Below are 12,126 nucleotides of genomic sequence, written 5' to 3' on the forward strand. Positions count from 1 at the left end.
CTCTTTCATTTATTATTTTGTTTGTATGATTCTTCTCTCTTTTCTTCTTGGTGAGTCTGGCAGAGGTTTGTCAATTTTGTTTACTCCTTCAGAGAACCAGCTCTTAGTTTTATTGATTTTTTTTTCTATTTTTTTAATCCCTATTTTATTTATTTCCTCTCTCATCTTTGGTATCTCCTTTTCTGCTGACTTTAGGTTTTTTTTTTTTTGTTCTTTTTCTAATTCTTTGAGGTGGTGAGTTAGATTGTTTATGTGAGATTTTCTTGTTTCTTAAAGAAAGCCTGTATCACTATGAAGACCCTCTAAGAACTGCTTTTGATGTATCCCATAGATTTTGTATGGTTGTGTTTTCATTGTCATTCGTTGCAAAGTATTTTTTTATTTTGGTCTTTGATTCCATCATTGATCCATTGGTTTTGTAGAAACATGTTGTTTAGTATCCATGTATTTTTTCTCATTTCTTTTTCTGTGGTTGATTTCTAGTTTCATGCCATTGTGGTGAGACAAGATGCTTGAAATAATTTCTGTACTTTTAAATTTGTTGTAGTTTGCTTTGTGCCCTAGTATGTGGTCAATCCTAGAGAATGTTCCATGTACATTTGAAAAAAATATGTATTCTTGGCTTTTTGGCTGTAATGTCTTGAAGATATCAATTAAGGCTATTATTTAGCATCTCTGTTACTTTATTGATTTTCTTTCTAGAATCTCTGTCCATTGATATGAGTGGTGTGTTAAAGTCTTGTGCTATTACTGAATTCTCATCTACTTCTTTCTTTATGCCTGTTAGTATTTATTTTATGTATTGGGTGCTCCTATATTAGCTGCATATATGTTGATGAGCTAAATCCTCTTTTTGTATTGATCCTTTTATCATTATATAGTGTCCATCTTTATCTTTCTTTATGGCCTTTGTTTTAAAGTCTATTTTGTCTGCTACGAGTATTGCAGTTCTCATTTTCTTGTCATTTACATTTGCATGAAATATCTATCCCTATCTCTTCACTTTCTTTCTTTCTTTTTTTTTTTCCCTCTTTGTGTTCTTTGCCCTAAAGTGGGTCTCTTGTAAGCAGCATGTTGTAGGCTCTTAATCCAGTTTGCTATTCTATGTCTTTTTTTTAAAATTCAGTTTGCTCTTCTCTGTCTTTTGATTGGCATATTAGTTTGTTGACATTTAAGGTAATTATTGATAAATATGTATTTGTTGGCATTTTAAGCCTTGTTTTCAAGTTGATGTTTCTTTGTTTCCTTTTCTTTTTGTGGTTTGAAGATTTCCTTTTATGTTATGCTTGTGCTCTCTTCTTTTAGGTTTTTGTGAATCTATTGTATGTTTTTTATTTGTGGTTACCCTTTTTTTCAAGTATGTTCACCCCTTTCTATATCTACTTGCTTTAGGATGTTAGTCATATAAGTATTCTTAAAGAAAAAAAAAGAGTCTATACTTTCTTACTCTCGTCCACCACATTTTATTTATGATTTTGATGTCCTCTTTTACATCTTCTTTTTTTAAATTTTTTTTATTACTCAAATGAATTTATCACATCTGTAGTTGTATAATGATCATAACAATTTGATTTCACAGGATTTCCATCTCACAGCCCAAGCACATCCCCCCACCCCCCAAAATGTCTCCTCCGGAGACCATAAGTTTTTCAGTGTCTGTGAGTCAGCATCTGTTCTGCAAAGAAGTTCCATCTGTCCTTTTTTCAGATTCCACATGTCAGTGAAAGCATTTGATGTTGGTGTCTCATTGTATGGCTGACTTCACTTAGCATGATAGTTTCTAGGTCCATCCATGTTGCTAAAAATGCTGGTATTTCGTTCTTTTTGATGGCTGAGTAATATTCCATTGTGTATATGTACCACATCTTCTGGATCCACTCCTCTGTCGATGGACATTTAGGTTGTTTCCATGTCTTAGCTATTGTAAATAGTGCTGCAATGAACACTGGAGTACATATGTCTTTGCGAGTCATGGTTTTCTGTGGATAGATGCCCAGGAGTGGGATTGCTGGATGAAATGGTAGTTCTATGTTTAGTTTTCTGAGGAATCTCCATACTGCTTTCCACAGTGGTTGCACCAATTGACAATCCCACCAACAGTGTACGAGGGTTCCTTTTTCTCCACACCCTCTCCAGCACTTATTGTTTGTAGACTTTTGGATGATGGCCATTCTGGCTGGTGTAAGGTGGTACCTCATCATGGTTTTGATTTGCATTTCTCTAATAATGAGTGATGCTGAACATCTTTTCATGTGTTTCTTGGCCATCTGTATGTCTTCTTTGGAGAACTGTCTGTTTAGATCTTCTGCCCATTTTTGGATGGGGTTGTTTGTTTTTTTGGTATGGAGCTGCAGAAGTTGTTTACAAATTTTGGAGATTAATCCCTTGTCAGTCGATGCATTTGCAAAGATTTTCTCCCATTCTGTGGGTTGTCTTTTTGTGTTGTTTAGGGTTTCCTTTGCTGTGCAGAAACTTTGAAGTTTGAGTAGGTCCCATTTGTTTATTTTTCTTTTTATTGTCAATACTCTGAGAGGTGGATCTGAGAAGATGTTGCTGTCGTTTATGTCAGAGAGTGTTTGGCCTATGTTTTCCTCTAGGTGTTTGATAGTGCCTGGTCTTATATCTAGGTCTTTAATCCATATGGAGTTTATTTTTGTGTATGGTGTTAGGGAGTGTTCTAATTTCATTCTTTTCCATGTGGCTGTCCAGTTTTCCCAGCACCACTTATTGAACAAGCTATCCTTTCTCCATTGTATAGTCTTGCTTCCTTTGTCATAGATTAGTTGGCTGTAAGTGCATGGTTTTAATTCTGGGCTTTCTATCCTGTTCCACTTATCTGTATGTCTGTCTTTGTGCCAGTACCATGCAGTTTTGACGACTATTGCTTTGTAGTATAGTCTGAAATCTGGGAGCCTGATTCCTCCAGCTCCATTTTTCTTTTTCAGGATATCTTTGGCTATTCTGGGTCTTTTGTACTTCCAAACAAACTTTAATCATCTTTTACATCTTCATGTGTATCCTTTTGCTGTTCCTTAGGTTTATCATCACTTTCACAAATAGATTTTTTTTTCTTTGTGTTCTATATACTGGCTTATTTAGGTGATTTACTTTCCAACCATGATTTACTCCTCCTTATGTCTTCTTGCTTCTTTTTTATTTAGAGAAGACCTTTTAGTATTTCTTTTTGGATAGATTTAGTATTGCTGTTTCCTTTTAGTTTTTGCTTGTCTGAGAAATTCTTTTTTGTCATTGTTGTTGCACCTGTGGCATGCAGAAGTTCCCGTGCCAGGGATTGAACCCACACCACAGTTGTAACCAGAGCCACAGCAGTGCAGTACTGGATCCTTAACCCACTGAGCCACTGGGAAACTCCAAGAAATTCTTTGTCTCTCTTTCTATTGTAAATGATCATTTTGCTGGGTAGTGCATTCTGGGTTGCAGATTTTTCCCTTTAATACTTTGAATATATTTTGTCACACCCTTCCAGCCTGCAGCATTTTTGTAGAGAAATCAGCTGACAGCCTTATGAGGGCTCCCATGTAATTAACTCTTTGTTTTTCTCTTGCTGTTCTTAGAATCCTCTCTAACTTTTATCATTTTTATTATAATATGTCTTGGTATAGGTCCATTTAGGTTCATCTTCTTTGGGACCCTCTATGCTTCCTGAATATGGATATCTGTTTCCTTCCTTAGGTTTGGGAATTTTTCAGCCATCATTTCTTCAAATATGCTTTTAATCTCCTTTTTTCTTTCTTCTCTTTCTGGAATCCCTATTATGCATAGATTGGCAAGCTTTGTATTTTCCCATAGGTCTCTTGTATCAATTTCATTTTTTTTTTCAATTTGGCTTTCTGTCTGCTGTCCTGACTGAGTGATTTTTTATCTTAATTATCCCATCTTTCAGATCACTTATTCATTCTTCTACATTATTCATTCTGCTAAACGTTGCCTTTAGCTCAGCTTTCATCTTGGCAAATGAATTTTCTGATTTTTTTCTTGCTTCTCCTTATAATTTCTGGTTCCTTTTTACAGTAATCTGTATTTCTGTCAATAGCCTTTCTTTCCTTCAGTATTTTCATCATCTCCTTTTTGAACTCAGTGTCTGTTATACCGAAGAAGTCTATTTCATTTTTCGTTCCTTTGGGGAATTTCTCTTGGTCTTTTAACTGAGAGTGGTCCTTCTGCTTCTTCATTTTACTTGTATTTCTCTTACTCTATGAGTTTTGGGGAAACAGTTATCTACTGTGGTCTTGGAAAGTTACTTATAGGTGGGGGCATCCCTGTATAGCTTCTTTGGGTTTAGTATTTTTGGCATGAGGGCTACTTTTAGTTTGGATGCTTATGGCCTCTTTGCTCAGCATGTGCTGGCTGTTACCTGCTTATAGGGAGAATGTTGGTGGGGTGGCCCATGCACATTCTCAGGGCCTGCGCCAGCAGGGGCAATAATTCATGTGTTGTGCTCGTAGGTCTCTTAGCAGGAGTAGCAGCCTGCACCTGCCCCTGGAACTGTGTAGGCTGTGTCCTGTTGCCTGAGAGTGCATGGGGAAAGAAGCTCCTATGATGGTCCCACGCTTTTCTTTACATGCTCCCCAACAATGGCACCTTGCCTCTGTTATAGGACCAGGCTTCTTCCATGTATACTCTGAGTTGTGGCACCTCATACTCCAGCCCCTTCATGCAGTCTCTGCATAGCTAACCCCAGTCATCTCTAAGTCTGACCTCTAGAGCCTGAGCTTCAGTACCCAGCCCCTTCCCACCACAGAGAACAAGTGTCTTAGGCTAGGGAGAGCAAGTGGAGGTACCAACCACCTGTGCAGGTCTCTCTCAGTTTTGCCTTCTGTACACTGGTTGCTGCCCTCTCCTCTGAGGCTCCTCAGCTCCCTCTCCATCCCAACTGATCTCCCCGCCAATGAGGGGACTTTCTAGGGTGTGAGAACCTTTCCACTTTCACAGCTTCCTCCCAGGGCACAGGTCCTATCTTGATTCTTTTCTCTCTCTCTCTCTTTTTTTTTTTTCCTTTTTTCTTTTGTGCTACCCAGTTACATGAAGATTTTCTTGCCCTTTCAGAAATGTAAGGTCTTCTATGAGCATTCAGTGGATGTTCTGTGAGAATCGTTCCCACATGTAGATGTACTTTGGATGTGTTTGTTTCGGAAGGAGGTGAGCTCCATGTCCTACTCTGCTCTCTCGATCACTCCTCCTCCATATTACATCTATTTAAATATATATACACATCCATGGAAATGTCTGGAAGGTTATACTCCAGGCTATTAACACAAAGTCATGGGAATAGGATTAGAAGGAAGTGTGGGGGTTAGATATTTTGTTTTAGTTTATACACATTTGTAACATTTACCCGTTTTCCAAGAATAATCAGTTATGTAATTTTAAAACTAATAATTATAGGGGTAAATGGAGTAAATAATATGTTAATATTTTTAATGTCTGTTTTTGACTATAATTTTGGATTTATACCTGGGTTTTCTTTTAAGTTACAAACCTCTGAAGAGCTATTAGAGTCGTGGGGTTGCTGGTCACATTGTTGGTTGGAGGCTTTTTGTGATTTTAAGTCGTGTGAAGTGAATCATCATCTCTCCATAACCATTTTTTTTTCATCAGTGTCATGGAAAGAGTATTTTCTCACTGGAATATTAAAAAATATTAAATGAGGAGTTCCCTGGTGGTCTGGTGGTTAGAATTCAGTGCTTTCATAGTTCCTGGTCTGGGGACTGAGATCCCACATCAAGCTGCTGTGTTTTGTGACCCCCAAAAAATTTAAGAGAGTAATAGTACTGATTAGATTAAATCATCCTTCTTTTGAGAAGTGCAAATCTGTTTTATGAGTCCCTCTAATGCATACAAACATCAGCTTTTCCTGTGTTCTAGGCTTTTACCCCACCTATTTGCCCATTCTTGTTCTGGGCTCAGTCCTTGTCAGTGAAGAAGGGAAATTATTCATAGAGAAAGCCATCTTCCTTATAAAGATGAAATATTAGAATGCCACTTCATCATTTTCTTCTTCAGTTCACGATATTTGGTTTTGATGAAGAAAGGAGAAATAATGAGTGCTCAGTGTGGGCTGTCAAAAGATTAAAGTCTGTTATTTTAGGGAGGGTTAGGGCTTCAACATATGAATGTTGGGGGCAGGGGGAGAAATAGTCATACTAACAGATGATGTAACAAGTGAACCAAGTATTGAAGGTTCACCCACTGTTAAGTTCATTAATTTCATTTTACTCATGCTTTCAGTTAGTCCCAGAGCCCAGACTAATTTCTTGTAGCTTTCTGCATGGGAATAAAACTTTTATCTTTTTATTTAATCTGGATTAAGACTTAGAACATAATTGAATTATTTCTGTGGTTTTAAATTCCAGCTTTAACTGATGGTTTTATGTCACCTATTTCTGCTGTCGATATGTGAACATTATAGTTCCAAATATCTTCATGTCTATATTAGTGAAACAGTGATCTCCACAGCAGTGAAATCAGTTAATTAATTTTCCTTCTGTGTTTGTACTTCGGTTCCAAAAGTTAAGCATTAAATTGGCTTTGGATGTATTTATGCCTTAATCATAGTCCAGCTCTCTGCTGTGAAACTGAGACCTGTGAAATTTGGAGACACCTGTCAAAGCCCAGCCTACAGTTTCATATATGTGCATCACAATACGTCTTAGTTTCTTTATAGTTTGTTAACTAAGCAAACAATTTGTTTGAAGTATAATTAGATGATAATTTTAAAATTTGCTAAAAAAAGTGTTCTCCTCTGAAAAAGTTTAATTAGGTCTGTAGCTAGACGAAAGCATCTCATCTCTGTCAATAAAGCATGCATCGATTGAATTATAGTCCTGGTCGTCTTCTCCAGACATCATCAACGGATATACGCCTTGTCTGGAGATGGCTGGTCACTCCTGAGGCAAAGTCCCGTGTTCTCCATGGGACACAGACCAGCACGGGCCTGACTCAGGAGCAGCTGTAAAGTCATCTTTGAATACAGAAAGTAGAATAATAACACACAGAACACTCTTTTTGTCCATCAGCTGTTCGTCTCTTCCATCGAGTGAGGAGCTGCCACTATCGTAAAGAGAACAAGCTCATGTCATTAGTAACCTGTCTGCGGGGAACTGTGCCCACCCAATGCCCCATCTCCTTTTGTGCCCCGGTCCCTGTTTCACCCTAGGTGGACTCGGCTGAGCCGCTGGAGGAATTCACCTTCAGTGACTGGCTTTGCTTATCAAGTTTTTCTCCTTACCTTTCAGAACCTACTTACACTGTTTCTCCCACACGAAACCCATTGTCCTCTGGTAATTTAAAAAGCAAAAGGAGACAGATATATATATATATTTTGTCTTTTTAAGCTCGCATCTGCAGCATATGGAAGTTCCCAGGCTAGGGATCGAATGGGAGCTAGAGCTGCCAGCCTATGCCTCAGCCATAGCAATGCGGGATCCGAGCCACATCTGCCACCTACACCACAGCTCACAGCAACGCCAGATCCTTAACCCACTGAGCAAGGCCAGGGATCAGATCTGCATCCTCATGGATACTTGTTGGATTCATTTCCACTGTGTCATGAAGGGAACTCCCGCAAAAGGATAATTTTGTGAGGACATTTTTGGTGCTATGCTGAAACCCTGGGTGATCTTTGTAAAATTAGATTTATACATTTGTCTTTCCTAAACGTAGGCCCGCCCTTTCATCAGATTTCTGGCCTCGGTCAGTTATTTCATAAAATGTTAGTGATTAGATTTTGTGGTCTCTGACTTGAGTGAACCCAGAATTGGAAACACATAATCTTGTATACAGATTACTTTGAAGTCATTGCAAGACTCACTAAACCTTTTTTTTTTTTTTTTTTTTTTCTGGCCTTGTATGGGTTTTTCCAAAGTTTATGGTCCTCTTTTTTTTTTTTTTTTTTTTTTTTTAAAGTATCAGTCTTTTCCCTGTTTCCCAGCCACCACTTACAATAATAAAAGGTATCAGAATCAATTTTCAAATGCTTTAACGTAACTGATACGGCCAGGAACGTCGAGGCAAACTGTCAGCCTGGCAAGTTTTGCCGAGGCCTGCCCAGGGCAGCCGGGTGGCCAGGGCTGCCTTGGCATCTCCACAGCCATCTGGGTGCAGTGACACTCCGTGTGTCTTTCTCAGTGCCATCGCCTCCATCCTGAGAGCCTGGCTTGACCAGTGTGCGGAGGACTTCCGAGAGCCACCTCACTTCCCCTGCTTACAGAAACTCCTGGAGTATCTCAAGCAGATGATGCCAGGCTCTGACCCGGAGAGACGAGCACAGAATCTTCTGGAGCAGTTTCGCAAGCAAGAAGTAGAAACTGACAGTGAGTACTTGTCAGAGTCCAGGGAAGATGTTAGACTCTGGTTCTGCACACCTCCGGCCTGAGCAACTGTAGGGAATGTTCTTTGTGTACTTATTTAATAGAGGGCCTTGGTTTCCCTCGGGACAAGCCGCCCGAGGGCTGGCGGGAGTGGGTGTAAAAGTCTCAAGGTTACTGAAGTGCTGATTCAGGGCCTGTAGAGCTTTTTAGGGCCAAGGGGATATTCAAGACCACCCAGTCAGACTCCCTCGCTGTAGATGAAAAAGCTGTGGAAACAGAGGCTCAGAAAGGTGCTCTTGCCCCTCTCCTTGTCATCACATACCTCGCTGAACCGGAATTTGCTTTTCATTATCGACCTGAGTGGTTCTTCCTTCTGTCAAATGAAAAGCCGCCACAGCCCACCGCCCCCATTCAGCAGGCAAGGACTGAAATTCAGTTCTGCTCCTGGCCTCGCAGAAGCTCAGAAGGCTCAGCAAAGATGTTTCTCCTTGGCTGGAAAGCATCGCTGTCGTCTGTCTCCTGCGGGGACAGATGCCTGTCGTTTCGCATCCCCAGTGGCCTCATCAAAAGGAGGTTTCTGTGGCTGTTTTTTCCTCTGAGGAATTGACTGCCTGTTTTCAAGGACAGACGAAGGGCCACCACTGCAGGTCATGAGCTGCTAGGAACTATCAGGCTTTGAAGAAAGTCAGAAAGAGGTTTGGACGGCCTGTCAGCATGATGCTTCATCCCCTCACTGGCTGGCTGGGTGATGGGTGCCCTGGCGGCTGACCCACTTAGAGCTTCTGACAGTCATTTCCCTGAAGGGACACCCAGATTCCTCAGCGAGAGAAAGGAAATTATTCCTCAACACCCATTGCGGGGGCGGGCATCCGTGCCGGAGAAAAGAAGCTTAACTCCAAACAGTACCTGTTGAATTTTGTTTTTTTTTTTTATGTGTGGGGGACCACAGAGGGGAAAATGCCATTGCATCATTGGAAGCTGACTGCCAAGTGCTCTGTATCTCGGATGACTTCATCTGCCGGCAATGTTCGGATGCCGGACCTCCACTCCCCTCAGGGCCTCCCCCGCCTGTCTTTGTGCTGGAGTGGATATGTGCTTCGAGCCCAGCTCTGCCCACGGGGGCTGCCCTTGGCTCCAGGCCTAATTGGGGAACCGGTGGGACCGGTGGTTCATTGTTTCCAAGAGGACTGGGAGGCCAGCTCATTTGGCAGGCTGAGGCCGGGCAGAGGGAGATGGCCTGACTTTGGAAAGGCTTTAGGCAATCCCAGGAATGCATTTTTTTTTTTTTCCCCCTGTGTTTGGAAATTTTTAATCAAGAAAGCTCTAAACTCTCTGTTTATTAAGTACAGGAATCATTCCTGAAAACGTTTTAAGAGCTTGCTTGCCGTGTGCTTATTTTTACCCAATTTCATGCTGGCAAAAGCAAACGAGCTCTCCTGCGGGTTTTTTTCCCCAAGTGAAATGTCGCTTCACATTTTTACCTTCTTATCTCTGGAAGAGAGTGCAAAGCTGAGACACTGAAAGCATGGACTGGACCTCAGAGAGAAAGGACCACGTAATCTTCATGCATATCAACATCCAAGGCACATAGCTGGCCACTACGAGTATAGAATGAATGAGATCAAGCACGTAGAGTCCTTGGCTGGAGTGAGCCAGCCTCTGCGTCGCAGAGTGACCGGCTTAGATTTATGTACCGTGGCCAGCAGGAGGGTCGAGAGGCTCATTCTGAACCTTTGGTATTTTCGATGTCTTATTCCTCCACCAAATGAGTGACAACCAGAATTATGTGGAGGCGGAGTGGTAAAATCATGCGGTTTCAGCTTTCTTTAGCTCATGCCTGTTCGTGTCCCAGACCCCAGTCCTGCCTTCCCCAGTCAGGACCCAACCCATTCACATCGGAACCTTCAACTCCAGGCTGAGAAGGCCAGCCTTAAATCGCATACCTGTCACCAGGGTGGACAGATAGCCACATGATGCTCCGACAGGGGACGTGATGTAGGGTCCTAGGAAACTAAGAAAAGACCACCCCAACTGGATCCAAGATGCCTGAAAGTCCTCATTTCCCGGAGGCGTACAATGTAAACATTCCAGAGGACTAGTAACACCTTCCTTTAAAGGTCTGCTAAGATCTAACTGAATGCCACTAGAGTTTTCTTCTTGAGAACAGGTTTGACAGGCAAGAGAGCAAGGAGGGTGAGAGGGGATGAGACTGGGGAACGAGCTGGGCATGGGGAGGTCTCCAGGGGAGGGAGGATAGGGAGGCACTCGGGTGAACCTCCTCCAATTCCACAGTCTTCCAAGATGAAGACGAGCAGTCCCCTTCCATGGCTGAGTGCTTCTGCTTTTGATCTGGAGTCCTAGGTAGTGAGGTTTTTTTTTTTCCTTCCCCCATGTCTTCAGTGGAAGCTGAAAGGTACTCCTAACATTTTGAGGTTCTAAGGGCTTTTTGAGAATTCTGAGAACTTCAGCATTTCTGACACCAAAATGGCCCATGTAACTCCCCAAAGCCGGCTTGCCTTCATACCCAGTCCTTGCAGGCTTCCAGTTGTAAATGGCCCCATAACTAGGAATTGCATGGTGGGTTTAGGAAATAGCTGGATTAGTGCTTGAGCTGAGCAGAGGGCTTGAGGGAGCCCCAGATGAGGGCATCAGCCTGAAGGTAACCCAGCTTTGCTTCTCTGGACTTTGCCTAACTGGTTCTGTCCTTGGCCGAGGAACTAGTGGTTTACCCAGGTGACAACGTGAGGCCTCTGAGCCTAACAAAGCCTTAGGAACAAGCAGAGATGGAGGAGCCTTCATTTCCCTGAGATTATTGTGCTTGCTGCTCTCTTCCTAATGATTTTCTAAAGGCTCAGCCCACTTCTTTCTAAATTAAAGAAGTCCATTTTGACTCTGCAAACAAGGTCGTACGCAGTGGCACCAAATTACTAATGTTTTTCTACCTGTGAACAGATGGGTTTCCCAACACTATCTCCCTCAGCCTGGAGGAGGAGGGGGAACCGGACGGTGGCGGGTCTGCAGAATTCACGTGCTTCTCCGAAGACCTGGTGGCTGAGCAGCTGACCTACATGGATGCGGTATGTCTTCTCTTTGTGCCTCAGATGTGCTTCTCCTTAAAACATGGGGCGTGACAGTACTGGTGGCCCTGGAGAGAGAGGGTCGTCGGGTAATGTGATTTAAGTCTTTTCCCAATCCTTGAGAGAGGCTGTGCCTGGATATGCAGAGTGAAGATGTGATTTGCATCAGTCATCTTGAATAATTCAGGCCTAAGCTCTTCTTTTTTTTGTCTTTTTGCATTTTCTAGGGTCGCTCCCACGGCATATGGAGGTTCCCAGGCTAGGGGTCCAATTGAGCTATAGCCACCAGCCTACACCACAGCCACAGCAACACAGTGTCCGAGTGGCGTCTGCAACCTACACCACAGCTCACGGCAATGCCAGATCCTTAACCCACTGAGCGAGTCCAGGGATCGAACCCGCAACCTCATGGTTCCTAGTCGGATTCGTTAACCACTGAGCCACGATGGGAACTCCAGGCCTAAGCGATTCTTACAATTCTGGGCGAAGGTGCTTTTTTTTGGCACTCAATATGCAGAGGGAAATAAGAATTCTAATCCGAGGGCAACAAAATCTATCCAGTTCCATGGGTATTTCCCTGCCTTTAGACTCATAAATATTTCAAGATCTGAACTGTTTATTTGGAGGATTGTAAAGGGGTCAAAGTATAAGTTAGGATGAAATAAATTCACTGAATCCACATGTGCCTGTCTCCGCAGCTCATTTCCACATGGGCTTCC

General features: G+C 42.2%; 1 protein-coding gene across 6 annotated transcripts in view; it reads left to right on the forward strand.

Annotated features, from left to right (window-relative positions):
- Positions 1-12,126, forward strand: part of RGL1 (ral guanine nucleotide dissociation stimulator like 1) — a 294,657-nt gene that overhangs the window by 241,785 nt on the left and 40,746 nt on the right. For all 6 annotated transcript variants that reach the window (XM_003357576.5, XM_005667818.3, XM_021063811.1 and 3 more), the window contains 2 exons: positions 8,149-8,333; positions 11,283-11,407. In XM_003357576.5, coding sequence (XP_003357624.3) covers positions 8,149-8,333; positions 11,283-11,407 — 310 coding nt within the window. The remainder of the gene's footprint in view (positions 1-8,148; positions 8,334-11,282; positions 11,408-12,126) is intronic.

Source organism: Sus scrofa, chromosome 9 (assembly GCF_000003025.6).
Source record: "Sus scrofa isolate TJ Tabasco breed Duroc chromosome 9, Sscrofa11.1, whole genome shotgun sequence".
NCBI lineage: Eukaryota > Metazoa > Chordata > Mammalia > Artiodactyla > Suidae > Sus > Sus scrofa.